The sequence below is a fragment of the Amborella trichopoda genome, chromosome 2, assembly GCF_054954075.1.
Source record: "Amborella trichopoda isolate Santa Cruz 75 chromosome 2, AtrichopodaSantaCruz75HAP2 v2.0, whole genome shotgun sequence".
Classification (NCBI taxonomy): Eukaryota; Viridiplantae; Streptophyta; class Magnoliopsida; order Amborellales; family Amborellaceae; genus Amborella; species Amborella trichopoda.
The window spans coordinates 54483356-54505040 of record NC_142337.1 but is presented as its reverse complement, the minus strand read 5'-3'; the positions used below and the strand labels follow the sequence as shown (position 1 = coordinate 54505040).

The 21685-nt window shown below is 34.8% G+C and overlaps 1 protein-coding gene across 1 annotated transcript; it reads left to right on the top strand.

The window, feature by feature from the left end:
* The first annotated feature begins 20484 nt into the window (after window positions 1-20484).
* On the top strand, window positions 20485-21340 carry LOC18431438 (basic helix-loop-helix (bHLH) DNA-binding superfamily protein). The gene has a single exon (XM_006841563.4). The coding sequence runs from the start codon at window positions 20662-20664 to the stop codon at window positions 21172-21174; it is 513 nt and encodes a 170-aa protein (XP_006841626.1). The 5' UTR covers window positions 20485-20661; the 3' UTR covers window positions 21175-21340.
* The last annotated feature ends 345 nt before the right edge of the window (window positions 21341-21685 follow it).

Below are 21685 nucleotides of genomic sequence, written 5' to 3'. Positions count from 1 at the left end.
CATGGAATTGACTCAATCATTATCATTTTTCTCCTCCTAGCTTGGTAAGGTTTTTCCTTTGTGGGAGGAATTGTATCATGGCCTACCTACCACACGGATTATTAAAACCAAAAATTGGAGCTCAATTTAGACCAAAACTAGACAATACCATTTTGGTATGCATCAGCATTTAAAAAATGATTTGATCCGGATTCGGATATCGGTTAGGCCGTTTCGGATTCAGCTCAATCTAGAATCGAGTATCGGTTGTGCCGTTAGCTATAAAACGGGACTGGTCGAATCTCGGTATGATGATGACTTCATGGTTCGGCGATTTGGGATAAGGTGATGTCATAGAATTCCTTGTTTCAGATAACGTCGTGGAACCGCTTTGTCATATGACGTCACTTTCTTTGTCCGTTCTGCATGCTAAAATCTCTTTCCAGCGGGCCCATAACAAAGACCGTCGCGCATCATGCGCAAGCATGCACGCAAATAACGATATGGGGGGCCTCGGCATTTATACAACTTAGTGCTCTCTAAGGTCCGCTTAAACTTGCTACAAAGTTTGTGGTATGAAATTTTTATGGAAAATTACAAAAACCCCCTTCGCAAGTATGCTATTTATGCAACTTACTCTCAGCTAACCTGTTTTTTCACTTCTTCTCACGATCATCTTTACCCGCAAAAAACCCCCTTCCAGTATACTATCCTATCTATGCAACTTACTTTCAACTAACATTTTCTTTCACTTTTTCCCCACAATCATTTTTCCTCGCAAAACCCTTTCAATCCAAAACAAAAGAAAAAAAAGATTTAAACTGCCCCATTCTTTCCTCGTGCTTTTTACTCACGACTCTCTTGTCATGCGCTCCATAGAGTCGCTTTGGCAATATAAGGACTCGCTTTGGCAGTACACCTTTTAGAACCAACGCGTTTCGGCAATATAAGGACTCGCTTTGGCAGTACACCTTCCAGAGCCAGCGCATTCTGGCAATGCAAGGACTCGCTTGGGCAGTACACCTTTTAGAGCCATAGCGTTTCGACAGTTGAATAAGTCGCTCCGGCAATGAGGACACACACTCCGGCAGTACAAAGACACGTTTCGGTAGTACAAATATGCGTTTCGACAGTACAACTTCTGGAGCCACTTCGCTTCAACAGTTGAATTGGTTGCTCCGGCAATACACTACTTGGGACCGTCAATTGATTATTTTTTTTTGGAGGGAAGAGAATTTTTGTACAAAAAATAACAACTTTTTACTTTGGGGAGTTTTTGCAAGGAAAGGTCATTATGGGGTAAATGGTGAGAAAAAAGATTAGCTGGGGGATAAGCTGCATAGATAGTAAACTTTGGGTATGATATCTTTATTTTCACGCTTCCTTTTGAGGGCAATCCTAAATGAGAAATCTTAGTTGTATTTTATCTTTATTTTCATGCTCATTAAATAAGAAATCCTAAATCAGCGATGTGCATGTTGCCGATAGGTAGTTTTTTATTTTTGAATTTTGATATCGTTATTTTTCATTTTTTTGGGTAAATTTTTTTTAAAATTTTTTGATATCATAATATTAAATTTTATTGGGGTTTTTTTTTTTTTTAATCATATACTATAGAAGCATTTTTTAATATTTTTTTATCATATTTATTATAATATTATAATTAATTTTATACATTGATAACCAAATCTTGTATTTTATTTATTAATTTATTTACATTATAAATTATATAATGCATTTTTTTTTTACAATCGTAAATAAGATTTTTTTAAATTAGTTAATATAATAAGAAATTTTAGATTTGATCTTATTTGTATAATAAAATAATTATAATATATAAATCAACAATTTCAATTTCATTGTATAATATTATAGTTAGTTAGGTTGTCATAATTTTGGATGAATAAATCAAATTAATAAATATTTAATATTTTGATGTGATTCTAATTTCACTTTATATGGGAAATTATTATTTTTAATCTTATAATATATAAATATTTAAATTATTTTGATGCAATATTACAATACTATATTATAATTAATAATTATACAGATATCCAGATAGGAAAACAGTGTCTCAGTATTCACCTATTTTTACAGAGTAATGACAGTACATAATATATCATTTCTGATTACGTTTAGAAACTAAAAGAGCGCTATTTTTAAAGATTTATAGTGATTTTTTTAGACAAAAATTGCGGATTTAGCCGATTCTCAGATTCAATCCACCGATTCTCCGATCAGACACAAGTATAGGTGAAGCCGATTCGAGTCAACAATCCGATTTTTTAAACCTTGGTATGCACTAGCTTGAGATACACGTTTCCTCTTGAGCCAAAAAAAACAAAGTATATTGCATCACAAATCTAGAATATTTTAGGTGGTTGTCCATATCATATATTGCATCATGAAGTAGACTTAACATGTATCGAGGAGATCTATCCACCAGCATATCTGGCATCATAGTTAAATGACTCAAGACCCAGGCGGTTGGGTGAACCACAAATTCTAAACTTAAGAAAGATACTATCATGCAAGCATGAGTCCGTAAATATGATATACACAAAATATTTAATGTGCTATTGAAGAAACTTATGGAAAAAATCATTAAGAATATTATTAAAGAAACAGGGAAGAACATCAAAACAAGAAGAATATTAAGAGGATAAGAAATGAAAAATATAGCTCGCGAAATTAATTAGGTCGATCAAGAACAATACATGTTACATGTGGGATTTTTCTAAAAAATAAAATAGGATTACTTGAAGAAATGCAACATGTAACGGCAAAAGAAAATTGCATGCTCTGAAGATCCCAACCAAAAGAAAACGTGAAGCTAGATTAAAGCAGAGGAGCGTGTTTCGAGGTCCACATGTACTTTTGTGTTGTGTTTCTTATGTTTCAGCAGCGATTCATCACTTTATATGATGTGTGTGTTACCCTTGAAAGTTATTTTAGTTACGGGGTTTGATCCCTCCCTTTTTTTAATGTGAATCATTATTGGTTGTGAAAACATGGTATGAGTCGAGTGGCGTGTTTCAAGTACTAACATTTGCACTCTCCTAAGGCTTTAAAATTCGCTGCTTCGGAAATAAATCCATAATGCAGCTCCGATCAACTGTTGCCATGTACGTTAGAATTCAGTGCAGCATGTTTGGCTGCCAGTTCACACTTTTGACATTGTGATATCATCAAATGAAGCCTTACAGAGCAGGATCTTCAATTTGTATTTTGAAATTATTGAAATTTGAATTTAGGGTAGGTACATTTTCTACAATTTTTGCGTATATGAAGGCCCCAAAGGTGAATATTCTTCAAATTGATGTATCCGATGTATATCAGCCTCTAGAGCAAGCTGGTAAGTTTGGATGTAGCATTGTGGAATGTAGTCGAGATCGATATCTAGGCTCCTTTCCTCATGTGGTTGGTTTTCATCTGAAATGCCTAGATAGGGATACATATATGAACATGGATTTGTGGACTGCCAGAAAAACTCGGAACTTCTCAAAATTGAGAGCTCGAATATGGGTATAAATATCATATGACTCACTGATACAAGGCATGCAGTTTACAGTCAGTAAACTACTTGTCACCTCAAACCATCGTTGTTGACAACGGATGGTTGAGATGAACGTTTCCCCACCAAAGCGCACAATAGCAGCGGTACAGTTCACAGAAACTGTTTTGCGGTCAACTGGTCGTTCAGATGATTGTAGTTAATTATATTTAAATTAAAATGCAGCATGGTGTATTTTTCCTTGATGCATGCGTACGTCACCTACAATATATTTTTGTACCTTCACTTTTTATACAACTTGAAGGCATCGATGGCCAATTACAGTGACTGACCATGGGACATCCATATAATTTTCTTTCATTGGGTAGTATCGTTAATCCCCATTGTTCGTCATTTAGAATGGACAATGGATGCACTTGTGGTGTACCATAATACTACAGATTATACCAATTGTGTACTATAATGACCCGTATCTTACGTATAGATGGAAGCCATTAGTTAAAATTTGTAATGGTTAATGTGGAAATTAGATATCTAACTTGATGCCACTCAAATTTTTCTATGTGGGTGTCTTCTAAAATTGGTTAAAAGCTTCCTTCATACATTTTTCCTATTTTAAGCATCATCAACATTTTTTATAATGTATCAAAATGAATTTACCTCCTTTCATAGAGCAAAATAATGGATCAGGATTAGCAGACCCTAAATAGTTAGAAAAAAGAATTGATGATAACTATAATCAAAATAAATTTGTCTAAACAAATTTAATATTATTATGTTTCAAATATGACTTTTTTATTTTTTATTGTTATAATTTGAGGGGATGACTAGGGCATTGTTTTGATGTCGGGTGGCCACTCCCAAATCTTCATAGGCAATCGTGTAAATAGACATCTTCTACGTTTATCGTCATTGTGATAAAACAGTATTTTTTTATTTTAATTTTAAAAAATTAAACACTCCTAAAGCCAGAAGGGGCCTATAGGTGGCATTTTTGAATGAGAAGTTTAAAATAGATTCCTTAAGTTGTGCTGTGAATAGTGTTCGGCACGCCTCCCACCCAATAGGGTGGCCGTGGGTTAGGCCCCCCAGCTCCAAAAGAGTAGGGCTTGGACCACAGTTTATGGCCTAAAGGCTAGGGCTATGTGTCGGCCCGGCTTAGCCTAGCTAGGCTGGACCACTCTTTGGCCAATTCTATGGGGACAAGGGCAGGTTTAGAGCCAAGGCAGCCTCATTCCAGGCCCGGCCCGTTGCCACCCTTACCGCTCAAAATACAAGATTATGGCAATTTTACAGTTACGGCTACAAAAGGGAATATCTTGATTTAAATACTTCATTCAATGTTTTGTACCTGCCAGGGTATGAAAAATCGGTCAAAACAACTCGGACTCGGCTGAGTTACTAACCGAGCCGAAGTTGTGCTGGGTTGGGGGTCCCATTCGAGGATATTAAAGGAATTTTAAAAATTATAAAAAAATAAAAAAAACTAAAAAATTTATTTGTAAAATGTTTTTTAATGTTTTTATTATTTTGGCAGAGATTGCAAAGTATTTTGGCCACGAGTATTTATTTTTATATTTTCTCATTTTTATTTGAAAAACATTTTGAAAATACCCTTAGTTACAAATTGGTTTTTCAAAAAGTATTTTTTGGTATATTTTTTGGATTGTCTACAAAAAGACCATTTATTTTTTATTGATGGATGTCACAATCATTGTTGTTCCTTAAATTTCAAAAGGGAAAAGTTTATATAAAGCCAAGGCTCTAAACAAATTATAGCCTACCTCAAAAATTTCACTATACGAGGTTGTTTTGATGCAAATATCTTCAAATTGATCATCTCGACATCAAAATGCATGGACATGAGAAAAAAATGGATTTCAAGTTTTAAAAATAGTGTATTCTGTAATGCATATTTGGACCATCAATTTTCAAGTTTTCATAGATATGTCGATATACACTATTTTTTATGCTTTAAACTTTATAAATAAAGATTTTATGACCATCACAATGATTTCCAGTATTGAAACCACATTTATCAATACTATTTGAAGGTAGGTTCTAATTTGATTGTTTAGAGCCTAGGCTCTATATAAACCGCACCCATTTCAAAATGGGTGGTTGCAAGAGTGTCATTAAATAGAGAAAAGGTTCGATAAAATAAATAAATAAATTCTCAGACATTGTGACTTACTCCAAGCCATCCAATTTGACATCTAATGAGTGAGAATAATTGTGATCCCTATGTACAAAAGATAAATGGTACTTTATATGCAATTCCTACTTTTAAATCAGATTTAAATGTGTTTTATTTAATTTTACTTTAAATATATTTTTTTATTTTCTGGTTTTTTATATTTTATTGTTACTTTTTTACAATTTTTTTTTGTTACAATATTCGGCCCTACACTAGCCAAGTTAGTTAGACTCGGACCCAATACACAGCTCGCACTTAGTACTCAGCCCGAGTAGTGGTTTAGAAAACTGGTACCTGCAATGCTCGTGACTTCTTGGCAGGGGAATTACTAACGCCTAGACAAAGATACCATGACAACGGTGAAGGGCCGTTAATGATCCCTTTTTTAAAGGAGAAAATGAATAACGTGCAATAATTGTCATCAGAAAACCGTTAGGACAACGCAAAAATGTTAAAATAAAACATTCAATAAAGGACAGTTTTTAAAATGCCCATGCTTTATGAAAACCAATAAAGCCTCACCTTGAATTCTTGGAAAGATATTGAAAATCTCTATGATATGCTCAAAAAATATACAGCTCTTGCGAAACCGTGAACACTTATTTTTAGTGTAAAATAGACAGTCTAGATAATGTGTTACAATAAAATATATTTTTAAGTTTTAAAATCTTAATTTTTTCACAACTATAACTATCAAGGCCGAGATAATCGTTTTGAAGGTTTTCCAACGCAGAGCTAAGATAATCGATTTGAGGGTTTTCCAACACGAGAACGAGTTTTGAGGTGAGACTTATTTATTTTGACAAGTCTATAGCCCAGTCAGAACATTTTCCATGAATAGAAGTATTTATTGCATACACCCTGATTACGCTTTACATGTACCTTTTTTGTCATAAATTTATAGCTTGCCTCCTACATAAACGTCTTGCAGTTGCAGACATGTTTACATAAAGAAACATTTTATGATACATACTCGGGTCTAATTGTCTACTAAGAACCAATTACCACATCATTAGTATTAAACAATGATACTTTGTTGGGAATTTTTGGACGATGTACGGATTATGAAATTCAAACCATTGACCCCCTCATGTGAACACCGGACCACACGCCATGGGAGGAGAGTGGCATGATATTTACACATTTCCTATGGCCTTACGTATGCCACCTCATGCAATACCATGATGCATCTCCCTCAAAATTCGTATTTTATGATGGATCGAGGACCCAAAAACCTTTCTATATCCTTGAACATTAATGTAAGATTCGTTGAAATAAAATGATAAGAGATCGTGTTAAGATAGCACTCAAGACAAAGCACTTTTAGAGCTCCAGATCCATTTTTTTTATATATTCTAATATATAAAGTACAATAATTTCTATATTTTGGGTCCCCAATATATAAGTGCGAGGCTCTAAATAATCAAATTAGGGCACACCTAAAAAGTTTCACCAGAGGTTGTTTTGATGCTCAAAATTCCTCAAATTGATCATCTCAACCTCAAGATGTATGGATATGAGGAAAAAAATAGATTTCAAGTTTTGGATCGTCAATTTTCAAGATTTTCAGATTTTCATAGATCTACTCGATTTATATTTTTTTTTAAAGTTTGAATTTTATAATTAGAAATAAAAATATATTTTAAGGCCATCATCAAGTTATCCAATATTGAAACCACATTTCTCGACATTATTTGAAGGTACTTGTTTAGAGCTTGGGCCTTATACAAACCGCACCCAATATAGAATAATAATAGGGCGCCGCACCCAGAAAACACTTTTGTGGTTTATGCCTCCAACTCAACAATTACTTTTCCTTATTTATATAATTTTATTTTTCAAATAACTTATTGGCCCATTTCTATCCTCCAAAACGCATGTTATTGGCGTGCATGTTATGTTGATTGACATGTTGATAGATGGCTTGGTCGGTGCTTAGCGTCACTCCAACAAAGAGAACCGAAATGGCCAAAATTTTCACTTTAACAGTCATGTGAGAATGGCACAATGTGGAGCCATCTCTTCCGCTCATTATTAAATGTGCAAAGAAGAGGCCAAAACAACCCTAAATTTCAAAGGGGAAAAAACTAAATAAAAGCACAAAGTACTTTCATCAAAAGAGAAAGAGATAATTATAGAACTCGGCAATTAAAGAAAAGGCCATTTAATGAATAAAAATAAGAAGCAATGTTTCTTTCTAGTGTAGGTGTTTGTTTTGTTGCATCACCAACTAATGATTACAAGCAATGGGGGAGGAGACATACAAAAGAATAAAAGCGTCTCTCGTGTCCACAAGCAACCAATTAGTGGAAGACAAAAACATCCCAAAAGAGGGCCAATAATTGACTTCCACGTCAGGAATAAACTATAACAAATAATAAAAAAAACCCAATAAAATACTAAAAACCCTTAAAAAAGGAAAAAGGCCGGAATATGAGGGGGGGGCAACGGTTGCCCCTCTTGAGAGACACGATAAGCGGGGTGACGTCATCTTAAGGCATGTTTTGCTTGCCCTTCAACTTGGAGGAGTGGGGAAATTTCTAAAATACCCATGAAATTTTTTGGGAATATTGGATGTAGCCGCATTGATAAAGTGCTTGAAATATCTTTGAGGAATGGCACCATAAAAGGAAATTAGGGTGTGGTTTGTACAAGGCCGAGGCCTTGACAATAACAACTAAGGCGCACTTTCATATAGTGTGAATGATGTTATTTTATTACTGGATATCTTTGTGGTGCCTTGAAAATTTATTTTTATCTCTAATTATAAAATTTAAAGCTTCAAAAATAGTGTAGATCGAACAGAATTTTGAACACTTAAAAATCGTGAAAAAATTGATGGTCCGAAAATGTATTACAAGATACACTATTTCCAAGACTTGAAATCAATTTTTTCTCATATCCATGCATTTTGAGTTCGAGATGATCAATTTGAAGATTTTTTAACATCGAAACAGCATCTTCTAGTGAAAGTTTTGAGATGCGCTTTAATTTGATTATTTAGGGGCTCACCCTTATATAAACTTTTTCCTTTTAAGATAATGAAGAGAATTGTACACTTTTTCCTTTAAGATAATGAAGAGAAATGTAGATGATTTATGATGAACTTGGTTAACGAATGTGAAACAATGAAGAGAAACTTAGATGACTTTTTTAATAAACTTGGTTAATGAATGTGCATTTCGTACTTTAAAAAATAGGGAAAACTAGTCATGATCGGCCTTCATCTAAGAAAGGAATGAGAATATGAGTGCGGTTAGACTATTATCATGAGCACTTGCGTCTAGGTAGGACATTGGCTTAAAAGTGAGTGATGCTTGAAGGAGGTCGATTATGGAAAACAACATACCTTCTTTTTGGGTTGATTTGAGTTGGATGATATTGTTTATTGTTGAGTTTATTGCTTAACTACTAAGCCAATTGTCTAAACCCCAGATAGAAGCCATCTATGAATGATCACTTAGGAATCAATCATAACTTAAGTAAGTTAAGCTAAGTATCATCTTTCTAAAAACCATTCTTTCCGTGGCTTTTAATTTAGGGTGAGAAGTAAGGCGCACCTCAAAACTATTTCGAGAATACAGTTTTGGTACCGCAAGGCCATACGATGATATGAAAATCTATCCTTGCTCTCAATTATGAATTTTAAAGTTCAAGAAATGGTGACAATCAAACATATCTATAAACAATTGAAAATCTTGAAAATGGAAAGTCCATATAATGGGTTAGAAGATGAACTAATTTTATGACTAGAAATCTCTTTTGTTTCATGTCTACGAATCTCAAGGTTGAGATGATCAATTTGAGGGTTTTCCAATATATGAACAACCTTTCTATAGTGAGTTTTATAGGAACAACCTTTCTCTAGTGGGTTTTCCAGAATATAAGGTTGACACCTTATACAAACTTTTTCCTTTAATTTAACTGGACCCCTTTGAGAGAGAGACAGAGAGGGTGCGTGTTTAAATAATCGTCTCTATTTCTTATCAATTTTTTGAGAAATTACTTATGGGACTGTATACAATGAGACCGTTTACCTTTGTTACAAGGGGATTACAATTTCTTATAACTATTCGATTTGAAATCTAATAGCTTGGATGTGTTACAAAGTTTGAGAAAAAAACAAATTTTGAACTTTGAGCTTGGTCAATGAAATAAATGGAGCCACCAAATTTTACATCCAATGGTCATTATTAATTGTGACCACCCTGTACCAATGATAAATGGTCTCATTGTATACTTTTCTGATGCTTATTCCTCCTTTACAAAAATTAATTCAAACTCATTCGTAAAAGAAAACCAATTTAGTCCGGGTAATCCTAATGGTTATGGAGATAGTCTTTGCAATTATTAAAATTAGTTTACGTACAAAAAAAACATTGTGGAACTTACTTAATAACGTTCAAAGGATGGTTATATGAAGTTAATGACGTTTAATGGATAGCTATATCTTTTTCTTTTTTGAACATGCAATAGATAGTTATATGAAGTAATTTAATAAAAGGTAAATATCTTCATACATCTTATTTTTGTTGTTTACTTTTGTTGCTTATTTTTTAAGAAACCCAAAGATTTAAACTATTTTTAAGAGTATGAAGTCTCTATACTTTCTATCTTGAAACCCCCTAAACCCTTTTGATCGTGTAATATCGATCTCAACAACTTATTAAATGACTCTCTTTCCTCAAAACCTAATATCCATTTAACCCGTTAACCTATGTCCCCCTCTCTCTCTCTAAACTCAGTCCCTCCCTCTATGTCTCTCTCTCTCTAAAGTCCATCTCTCTCGCCCATCTCTCTCTCAAATGCCCAAATCGTAGAGATCTTTCTCCATCTCCTCCATCTCTCTCTCTCACACACATACCCAAATAGAAGAGATCCACGCTCCCATCGTCTCTCTCTCTAGGATGTTCTTGCGATCTTGAATGATCATCGGTTCGGGCTTGACTGTAGGATGTACTTGAGATGCTGCTGATTGATTCCTCAAGTAGATCATTTGAAGTGAGATGAGTTTCACAATTTCTCCAAAGTCCTTCAATGCTCCTTCAAGATTAGAACTAACATGGGGTAATTGCAATGAGCAGCCACCAGCAACTTTTATAGAGAGAAAGTATAATATGAGACAATTAAGGCGTGCCTCTAAATTTGTTAAAAGATGTAGTTTTGATGCTACAAAACTTTGTGACGGCATAAAAAATTGTTTTTGTCCCAAATAATAAAATTTAAAGCTCTAAAAATGATGCAAGTCGAGTAGATCGATAAACACTTGAAAATATTGAAAATGGATGGTCCCGATAATTCTCTACAATATGTATTACTTTCAATATTTGAAATCAATTTATTTTCATACCTATACATCTTGAGGTTAGGTTGATCGATGACGGAGTTTTACAATATCAAAATAGTATGTGGATTTCCCTTATTTCTATAATATAAGGTTGACACCTTATATAAACTTTTTCCTTACCTATGACTGGACAAATATGGACCGGAAAATGGCCCTACACATTATGGATAGGATCCTAATCTTTGTCGTCAGCGGCGTACAATGGACGAAGAAGATGTTGTATAACTTATTAGTCAAAAGTCCACCATTTGGTACCCAGGGGGATTATGGATCATCTCCACCATATGTAGGCCGCCACCAATAGTAGAGATGAGAGCCATGCAGGATCATATGTTATGCGGTGGGATGGTTGTTTTAATGGTGTTTTAAACCAATTTTGAACTGAATTGCGAGAGTGACTTTCAGTGGGGAGAGCATGATGTTGTAATGTTTAGTTTTCTTACATTGTCGACGATGCAAGGGTGAACATGCACTTTTTTCAATTGTTCAGATTGAACAAGGCCACAAATGGTAATAAAATAAAAATATTGACCGAGGAGATCTACAAACACATAAAAATATTGAAAAAAGGATGGTCAAGTTAGTATATTACAAGATGTATTATTTTTTGAAATTGAAAATCCTCGTTTTCTCCGTATTTGTATATCTCAAGGCCAAGATGATCAATTAGAGGTTTTGTAGAAAACAACATTTTTCAATGGGTTTTTAAGGCCTGTCTTATTTCTGCAGTATAAGATTTGCATCTTTATATTTATCTAGAATTTAAGTTGTAGATGCATTTTCATATGACGTACTAAATAAAAATAATAAAAGATATTTTGAATAAAATATTAATAAAATACCCATAAATATTTTGTAAATTAACAAAAAAAACTTTGTGGGCTATTCTTGTCAATTTTTTTGTATAAAACATATTTTTATTACTTTTATTGAGTTCTATACTCCAAATTTCAGCTAAAGATAATTTTTTAATAAAAAATAGAAAATAAAAATATTTTGTGAGCGTTTTGTGGATTCAATCTGAACAATTAAAAAGTGCTTAAAGTGCTTGTGCATCTTTTAAGCATCCAAGTCAGGCAGACTCTATACCATCCCATTTGGTAAATCTGGATGAAGGGTAAGAGCCCAATCAAAACTCAAGTTCAGTGCCTAGGTTAGTGCTTGAGTTTTACTAACCCAAAAAGTTTTGGTAAATCTGGATGAACAGTGAGTGCCCAATCAAAGCTCAAGTTCAGTGCCTATGTTAGTGCTTGAGTTTTACTTACCCAAAAAAAAGAAAAGTGCTCCACTTTAGGCCTGATTTCAAAATGTTTTTTAAAAAAAGTTTATAACCCGAACACTTTTGACTACATTTAGTGTTATGCCTGTGGTTTTTTGCTGTAAATTGTAATTACATTTCAAGCATAAACAGTGCATCAAGACTTGAATTTTCACCTCGGATGAGTTGTCACCTGAGTGGCTGGCACATGTCTACTTTCTATATTACACTTTTAACATGGTTCGAGTAAGCCCAAAAGTTGACTCAACCACTCTAGCTTCAACTTCCTTGATCAAAGTTAGCTTGGAAGTAGGTTTTCATTGCACCCAAAACCTTATTCAACTTCCTCTAGCTTCAAGCAGGGCTCGGACTCCTGTCCATCTTTTGAAAGCGCAAGCTGAATCTAGTTCACCACACTAATCGGTTTTGCAAGTAATATCCGAGGTAGCCTTAAGGCACTGTAGACTCCTCCTTTCCTGGCTGAGGGAATTTCAAGAAACTAGAAACTCTGTAGGGACCCACCTAGACCTATCCCAGACCATAATCCGAGCTTTTTCTCTATCCAAAGCACATTTTCCTAGCCTTAGGCATCCTATCCGGACCGTAATCCGAGCTTTTTCTCAATCCAAAGCACATTTTCCTAGCCTTAGGCATCCTATCCGGACCATCATCCGAGCTTTTTCTCCATCCAAAGCACATTTTCCTAGCCTTAGGCATCCTATGCGAACCATAATCCGAGCTTTTTCTCCATCCAAAGAACATTTTCTTAGCCTTAGGCATCCTATGGACCTCACTGTACTTGCATGTCTGAGTATACCTAACTCTTATACACAATACACCCAACCACACAGCATAATTAGTTAGGATACAATTAATTAAACCCAAACCATAGTTAATTAGTCCTGAACCCATTTAGAAAACTCTAAACTTACCTTTTCTATCGTCTTTCGTTTTTTTTTTTTTTTTATTTAGTTGTATTTCTCCTAATTTATTTCAAAAGCTTCTTCTCAAACCCCTCCCATTGTTTTTAGAAAAAAAATTTTAAAATTTTTATTTTCCTGTTCCGAGGTGTATCAGGTGAATCCGGTTCCGGTTCTCAAACCACTCGGTTGGTGGTCCATGAAAAATAAATCGTCGGTCGATTTTCCATAGAGGGAACCACATGGTCTATTAAATGACAGACGAGGTTTGCAGGGGACAAAAGATGGTCGCTGAATTTCGTGTGTAAAGAGGCAAACTTGCTCATAGGCCATGCACTTGGCTGAGGTAATCAAAGCCCTCTGAAGTTGACTGCAAATGGCAGAATATGCCTCTGAAGTTGATTACTCCACAGAAGTTGACCCTAATTCACTAGGGTCTATGGCAGTTGATTGTACTTAAACCAACGATTCACATATTTAAATGGCAATTGAATACAACTTGTGAAAGGTGACCACAAATAGCTTGAACCTGTAAACTTGGAATCGAATTTAAACTAAGGCCCAATGATTCAATAACCATCATACATTTAACGTTGTCTGTATGGGTCTAGCTAGACCCTAAGGTGGCATTTCATAATTTTCACTGCAGTTTCTTTGGGAAATCCCTGCGTTTTTTGAATTTTAGGATACCGATGAAAATTGGTAACCTGAAAGTTGGAAACCCTATTTGATAAACTGCAGTGCTAGTGTTTTTACCTGTTTAGAATTAGAAAAACAGAAAACTGCCCATCTTACGTAAGGTTCCTTCCATCCATCCAACATCTAATGCATTTCTTATTACATAAGGTTCCTTCCATCCATCCAATATGACACCAAAATATGTAAATTGATTGAAGCAATAATTTATTATGCTTGAAGACTATATAAATGTGTCAATCCGCTATGATTCTACAAACATTTATATTGTCAAGAAATAAAATTGATTTTTTAAATAAAAAAAATCAGAAAACAAAAAAATTGGGTTTTCTTTCATCATAAGCAGGATTTTTAGTATCATTTAAATATATTTGTTTAAATTAAAAATATCTTAGAGCTATTTTGTGTTTTGAGCTCGATTTTTTAATCTATTTAACTTTATATTTGTCTGAGTTAAAACTATTTTTCTAAATTATGTTTGTACAATGGTTTCCATGCAGCATCATCCAAGTGGTGTTGTATAATGGGTTCTATAGAGCATCATCTCAGTTAAGTTGGGTTTAAATATTGACTAATCCAGTGGTATTGTGTAACGGGTATTGGGTTTAAACATGGACAAACAATTGAGTGGCATCATCCACATGGTGTGGTATAATGGGTTCCATGTTGTACAAAGGTGGTGTCTATGTTGTACAATAGTGTCACGAGTAAAACTAAGTTTCGACTTTCATCCTTCTCACTATTTTCAAACAGGTGAATATTACAGTATGGGTGAAAGTTGGGTACTTTTTCACAATTATGCGGTTATCAAACACCGCCTAAATTTAACCGTTGCATCATTTCCATAAAAAGAAAATCAATACAATATGGGTATGAAAAAATAGCCGGCTCCTATTTAAAAAGGGAATCCGCCATTCATCATCAATGATGAACGATGGATAACTGATGTGCCAATAACAAACACGGCAAACTTCCAACAATCAACTATTAATATGCAACATCTGTTATTGAGTCGTTATGTATAAGGAGAAGGAGAAAGTCACGTATAAGAAGAAAGATGAGCAATGTAGATTACCCACGTCTGTGTAACTTTTTTTTAATGCTAGAAAGAAAAGGAAAAAATCTTCAATCTAATTTTTAGAAAAGCAAAAAAACTACAATCTTAACTGTTAGGTACATAAGGATAGAGGGATGAAAATTTTAATAGTTGTGATTGAATCAAAGAAAAACCATAAGCTCATAGTTCCTATTGATGAGTATTACCAGAGCTTTGTTGTTAGAATTATGTATATATGTACGTATGTATGTATGTGTGCATGTGTATATAACAACACTCATGAGTGAGGTTCTCTAGTACTTTACTCATAGTTCATCAACTATAGTCCATCAAACGGTCCAAGCTATATGATGGTATTTGAATTTTAATGATATTTTATATATTAGATTGATCTCAAATTTTGTGGGTGTGTGCATCTCAGTGAGATAGACTTAAATAAAATATTAGAAAATAATTTGAATCATAATACCAAAATACCCCTATGAATTTGTAGGGATACTCTTATTATTTTATTTTTTAATGTCTTATTTTGGTGTAAGTTGGTACGATGTACACACGCCCTAAATTTCATATGAATCTGATTTGTATAAAAATTATTAAAATTTAAATACTATCGGACAACTATGACCGTATGATGGACTTTGCACGACGATGAGCCATTAGTGAAATATTGTAGAACTTCGTCCATGAGGGTTTCCAAGAGTTTTCTATATATGAGGTATCAACCTTATACTGGAAAAGCAAGGTGCACCGCAGAAACACAATGGAAAAGGCTGCTATATGTTTGATTATATTTTTAACATAACCTAAATTCCTATCATAATACACTGTTGAGAAAACTCATTTCTTGTTTAGGTCAATGCAGGATAAAGTGCTAGATCCAGACTAAGTACTGACCTACACAAACAAAATTTGATACTTGGGCATCCTAAAAAGGCTAGGGATAACATCTAAAAAATGAACCCCTAGTCTGCATCATTGATCTTTTATTCACCCTTTACAAAGCTATATGGTGAATCTATACTCTTTTATTCCGCGCTCCGGCTTTTGCTCATACAAAATATACAGTCATCTAAACTATTTGCTTTATGCACTCTGGTGCATAGAATGCACTATCCCTCCATTCACCTCGAGATTTATTATTGACAGAAATACCCCTTTTATACTTTTACTAAAATCATGAGGACTAGGGCAATGTAGACATATTTTGGATGAGAACAACTTTGTACTTGCTAGCAGAATAATGAGCGATTTTCTTCCAGTCACTTATGACATAAAACATTATCCTTTTAGAATGTCGTATTAGTTAAGGTATGATGTAGAGATGAATACCTCATAACCCACTCAAGGATGTAAAGATCGTTTAAGGCCATGTATCGCTTTGCTTACTGCAACTACCCGACATGACTCTGAACTACCAAATAGAATGTTCGATGGCTATAAATACATCACAAGCAAAGCACGGCGCATCCGGTAGCAAAATCCATTTGTAATCGATTAAACATAGGTTTTCACTCCTCCTTGTATGAGGATACTTAATGTAATTAACAAATACCTTGGATCCTAGTTACCCATGAATAAATAAAGCTCTATGCTAGAGTCTTGTTTGATGTAATCTTGAGTTGTTTTATGAATTTACTCTCGCATTTGACTTAAGATCGTCCCAAACCCTCCAATCAATCATCTCGACCCCAAGATAACCCATTGGTCATAGAAGGTAATTCTTTTAATGTAATCAATTGGTACAATAGATCTTCTAGACCTTCGTGGCGTTTAAGATCTATATGGTTGCAGGTTGTGAAGATCATAGTTGATCATTTTCTTTGCTTCTTCGATCATGTTTATAGAGAGCCCATCTCTATTGCTAATGATCCGGCTAAGAAGGGGGTTTCATAGTCGCTTTAGTAGTTTCTAATTCTTTAATTTAGTTTCAAAATGATTGTAGTAGACTATTGAGTTGATGAAATTGATTACTCTTATAAAAAAAAAATCACCAAGACTCTAAGAAGTATGGATGCGAAAAAAAAAAAAAGGATTTCAAATACTAGAAACAATGCATCGTGTAATGTATTATCTAGACCATCCATTTTCAATATTTTCAAGTGTTCATAAATCTGGTCGATTTACTATTCTCGATTACTTAAATTTCATGATTATATATGAAAATAGATTTATAAACCATAATAAACATTTCAGGAACCCATCGGCATCAATTCAGGGTGGTACGTGCACGCATTACTTTGATGGTTTAAGGCACCAACCTCCTGATATAGACCTCACCCTATACAAGATCGATTGGACTGGCTTTGTCAAAGAACTAACAGCTTGCGGCAAACTGACTTCCAACAAGGACATAGACGGGTTACGTGTGATTCTTCCTCTGGATAGGTGATATTAAATCTTGATAGGCGTTTTTCCGTTGAACCCTCCAAAAAAACCCACGCCACCTATAAATGTAGCCCTATTTTCGTACAATGGAAACCGCATAATAAACGGACGGACGGTCTAGATTGCTTGAGTCATTTCACATCCTAACCATCGTCGTTTGAGGTTAAGAGCCAAGAGTGTGAGCTTTCCAATCATCCCATGCCACCTACTGATGTGGGCTCCACGTCCTTCTTTGTATGTGGTATGCAACTCTCTAATCCCTTTTATGGGGTTGGAGTACACAGCTTATCCTACACGCAAATAGTCAGCCCAAAACGATAAAAATTCTGGGCATCGAGTCATTATCTATAGATTTTTCAAAAAAAAAAATTCTAAAATAAAAAGAAAAAGAAAAAAATGAATATGAGGGTGAAGTATTAAACAATTACAATTTTAATTATAGCGAAAAAATGTATATAAGGGTGAAGTCCTAAACAATTAAATTAAGCCGCCCCTCAAAAATTCACGACAAGTGATTGTTTCTATACCTAAAAATTCTCAAATAGAGATTTTTTTTATATCTAAAAATTCTCAGATCGACCTCAAGATGTAAAGAAAAAAAAAAATAGATTTCAAGTCTTAAAAATAATACATCTTATAATATATTTTCTGACTATCAAGTTTCAAGATTTTCAAGTGTTCATCGTTATGCTTGATCTACACATTTTCAAAGCTTTAGATTTTTAATTAGAGACGAAAATAAATTTTAAAGCCAATCATAAAGATTCCAAACATTGTTCTACACTATTTTAAGGCGTGTTTTAATTTGATTGTATAGGGCCGCAACCTTATACAAACCACACCCAAAATAAAAAGAGAGCACGGACTTCGTTTAGCACGTGGGTACTTGATTTTTCGTTAAATCTTCTATGCTCGAGTCTCCCGAAATTCAGAGATATTTCCTTGGAACGAAATCCTCCGAAATTTCGGAAGTTTGCTTTGGCCGAAACTGAAATTAGCTTGCTCTAGTTAGGAGAGAGAGGAGGGTATTTTTGTCATTCTAGGATAGCTGCAGCAAATATTGTAATTTCCAATACAATTGGCGTTTGTAATTATTAAATTGTTTTTCGGGAATATATTTTGTTGGGTGGGCCCATAAAAGACGGCAGAGCGATTCAACCGCCGCCTACTTTCCAGCTCTTAGGGGACCAAGGAGGAAAAAAAATTCTTGTAGAATTTATTACAAAAATAAAAAATCAAAAAAATCAAAATTCACCCAATTAAAAGGGGAACGGGAAAATAAAACCTCGACTCACGAAAATAAGGTCGAGTTTATTTAATGAGAAAAAGGGGCTGGTTGATAAAAGACGAAAATACCCCAGGTAGACTTTAAAATGCGGCCGGTCGTCGTCTTCTCTAATTGTTGCAGTTGCAGAGGGCGGGGAGAGAAACTATTGAGGAGAGAGAGAGAGGAGAGAAGCCATCAAGAAAAGAAGAGAGAAGAAGGAGGAGAAACCGCCAATAAGCGAAGTTGGAGAAAGAAACCATCAACGAAGAGAGAGAAAGGAGGAGAAACCATCAATAAGCGAAGTTGGAGAAAGAAACCATCAACGAAGAGAGAGAAGCAGGTGAAGCTCTTTAATGGTGGAAGCTTGTTGATTTGCCTCTCTAAGATTTGAAACTCTCTTGATTCGCTTTCACCTGTCTTTCTCTTGAAGCATTTATCATTCGATCCATAAGACTTTTTATTTTGCTATAAGCTATAATTTTTAGGGTTTGTTCTTGAACCGGCCCTCGTCGTAATAAATATGTTCTTTGATTTGTGTGTTCATCTTTTTCTTTTCTTTTCTTTTCTTTTTTTGTTTTTTGGGGGGAATGGATCAGTTTTTGGCTTTTTTGCAGGTTTTGAAGGTCTTTGATGTCTTTCTATGGGTCGTGAATCTTTGGCCATTTTAATGATTTTCTCTCTCTTTATTGCGTATGTTTCTTTTCTTTTTCTTATTTCTTTCATATTTCCTGATGATGTTTCAGGATTGATTCTAACAGAAATTTTAATTTGCTATTTATTTTTTGATAGGCGAGTAATTACTTCGAAATTTTAGAAATTATGGTATTGTAGAGGTCAAATTTACTCAGAGAAAGGCTTTCCATTGAATATTTGGCCTTTTAAATGGGTTCCCTGCCTCCAATCTTCCAACTTTTTTGTTTCTGTTCCTACCTATTTTCTGAATTTCTTTCACGATGAATTATTGTTCTTTGTGGCTTTCGTGATGAAAGGTTTGCAAAGGCTTAAGAATTGAAATTTCTTTGGTTTCAACTTTCAAAAATGCTGATTTTGCCTCAAAATAATTTTGTTTTTATTACCGTTAACTTATTCAAAAAAATATATATATATTTTTTTGTTTTCATTTCTTTCTGTTTCCTTTAATTACCTTAACTCATCTGTTCTGTCTCAGGTTTCAATCTACTCTTCGATTATGTCCGTATTCTTTCAAGTTTGAAGTTTGAACAGTGTATTTAATGGATTCAAATGGTTGCTAGCAAATGTTCTTGTATTGTTCTTCTCAATACTCAATATTTTGCGCTTTTCAATTTTTTCTTTTTCTTTTTTGGGGTGGTCATCTGTGATTATCATTTGTATGAATTTATTTATTTGCAAACCTTTGTTTTTGGGGGATTATTTTTCTCCTTTAATCTGACTGATAATGGGACATCAATCATTTCAATCCCATATGTTATTAATATTATTTTGTTAATTGTTGTTAATATTATTCTGTTTGGATTTTAAATCCCCTTTCATGATTCATATATGAAGTTTCCATTTATGGGTCCTGAAAATCCTCATTAACCTTAACCTTTTTCTCACCATGATTCCCCCCAAAAGAAGCAACCCTTTGATTAATTCTGTTGCTTTTCTGATACTCATTGTACGTCTATTTTTTCCAGTTATTCTGTCAGCAAGCTTCAAACCACCAAATAAATATATCCAGATCCTACTAATCAATCTTATTCCTCTCATTCGTTTTCTGTCTATTACCAACCTTTCTTCTCCTCTCATTTTCTCTCTCTTAAATTCTTTTTTCCACTCTTTGACTTATTTTCTCTCTATAAATCTCTGTTTTCCTTTTACTTCTTGTTTCAGGTAGGAAACTTTCCTTGTTTCACAAGATAGTGACGGTTACGTGCTCTGCAAAACCCTAAATAGTCACGCGCACCCAAGGAAACATCAATCTAGCTACTCGCCGGAAAATGGCCGGAAATCATCGCGGAAACCTTTTCAGTTGACTTTTGGCCGTAAGAGAAGCACGCAAACCCCCGTACCCATGGCCGTAGAACCGAAGAAGAAGATAAACCAAAGCCAGCTACAATGGAAAACCTACGCCTCTAAACTCGTGGAAGCCCTAAGGCATGTGAGGAAACGGAACGGAAATTCCTCCAAAATATCGCCAAGCCGTCAGATTCGAGAAACGGCAGATCGGACGCTTGCCATTGCTGCAAAGGGCCGTACTAGGTGGAGCCGAGCCATTCTAGCGAGCCGCCGATCAACCACGTTAAAGAAGGTCAAACGGGCCGGTTTGTATCGGCTTCGGAAACCCGCTCATACGAAACTGGTTCGGGCCACGAAGCGTTCATCGGAAAACAAGACCCCGGCAATAGAAAGAAGGGTTTTGGCTCTAGGTAGGTTGATTCCCGGCGGCAGGAAAATGGGTTTGCCGGTGCTTCTAGAGGAGGCCGGTGACTACATATCGGCGCTAGAGATTCAAGTCAAAGCTATGAGAGCTATAGCTGAGTTGATCGGCTCCGCGCAGCCGTCCGATCGTCAAGAGATGCAATAATTGGTTTGTTCTCTCTTTGCTCTTAGTTTTTTTGGGCGGCCTTGACAATGGTATTATATCATATCGAAATTCTTGTATTTTATTGTATACATCATGTATGTATGTCACATATATAATTAATGTCTCATCATTTAATATGCGGCCATTGAGCTAAAGTTTCTTGGAAGGTCCATGTTACAAGATTGCCATCTTACCATACCGTATTTGATGTGCACATATGATCATACATTTGTAGGTCACGTAACTTAACCGCCACATTCAACGATCGCTTTTAATATGGTTGAAGATTGGTTAACAACTCACCTTAACCTTGGTATCATAATACTACTTTAAACTTGTGAGTTAAATGGACTTTCATAATATACTTCCTCTTTTTCGGAGAAGCCCGCCAGCCAAACATGGTCTTGAATGCCATCTAATGCCAAGTGAAAGTAGCAGTAGTTTCTTTAGACCTACGGATTACTTGGGTATCCTTCTTAGGCTTGAGGAGTTAGTTCTTAACGAAAAATCG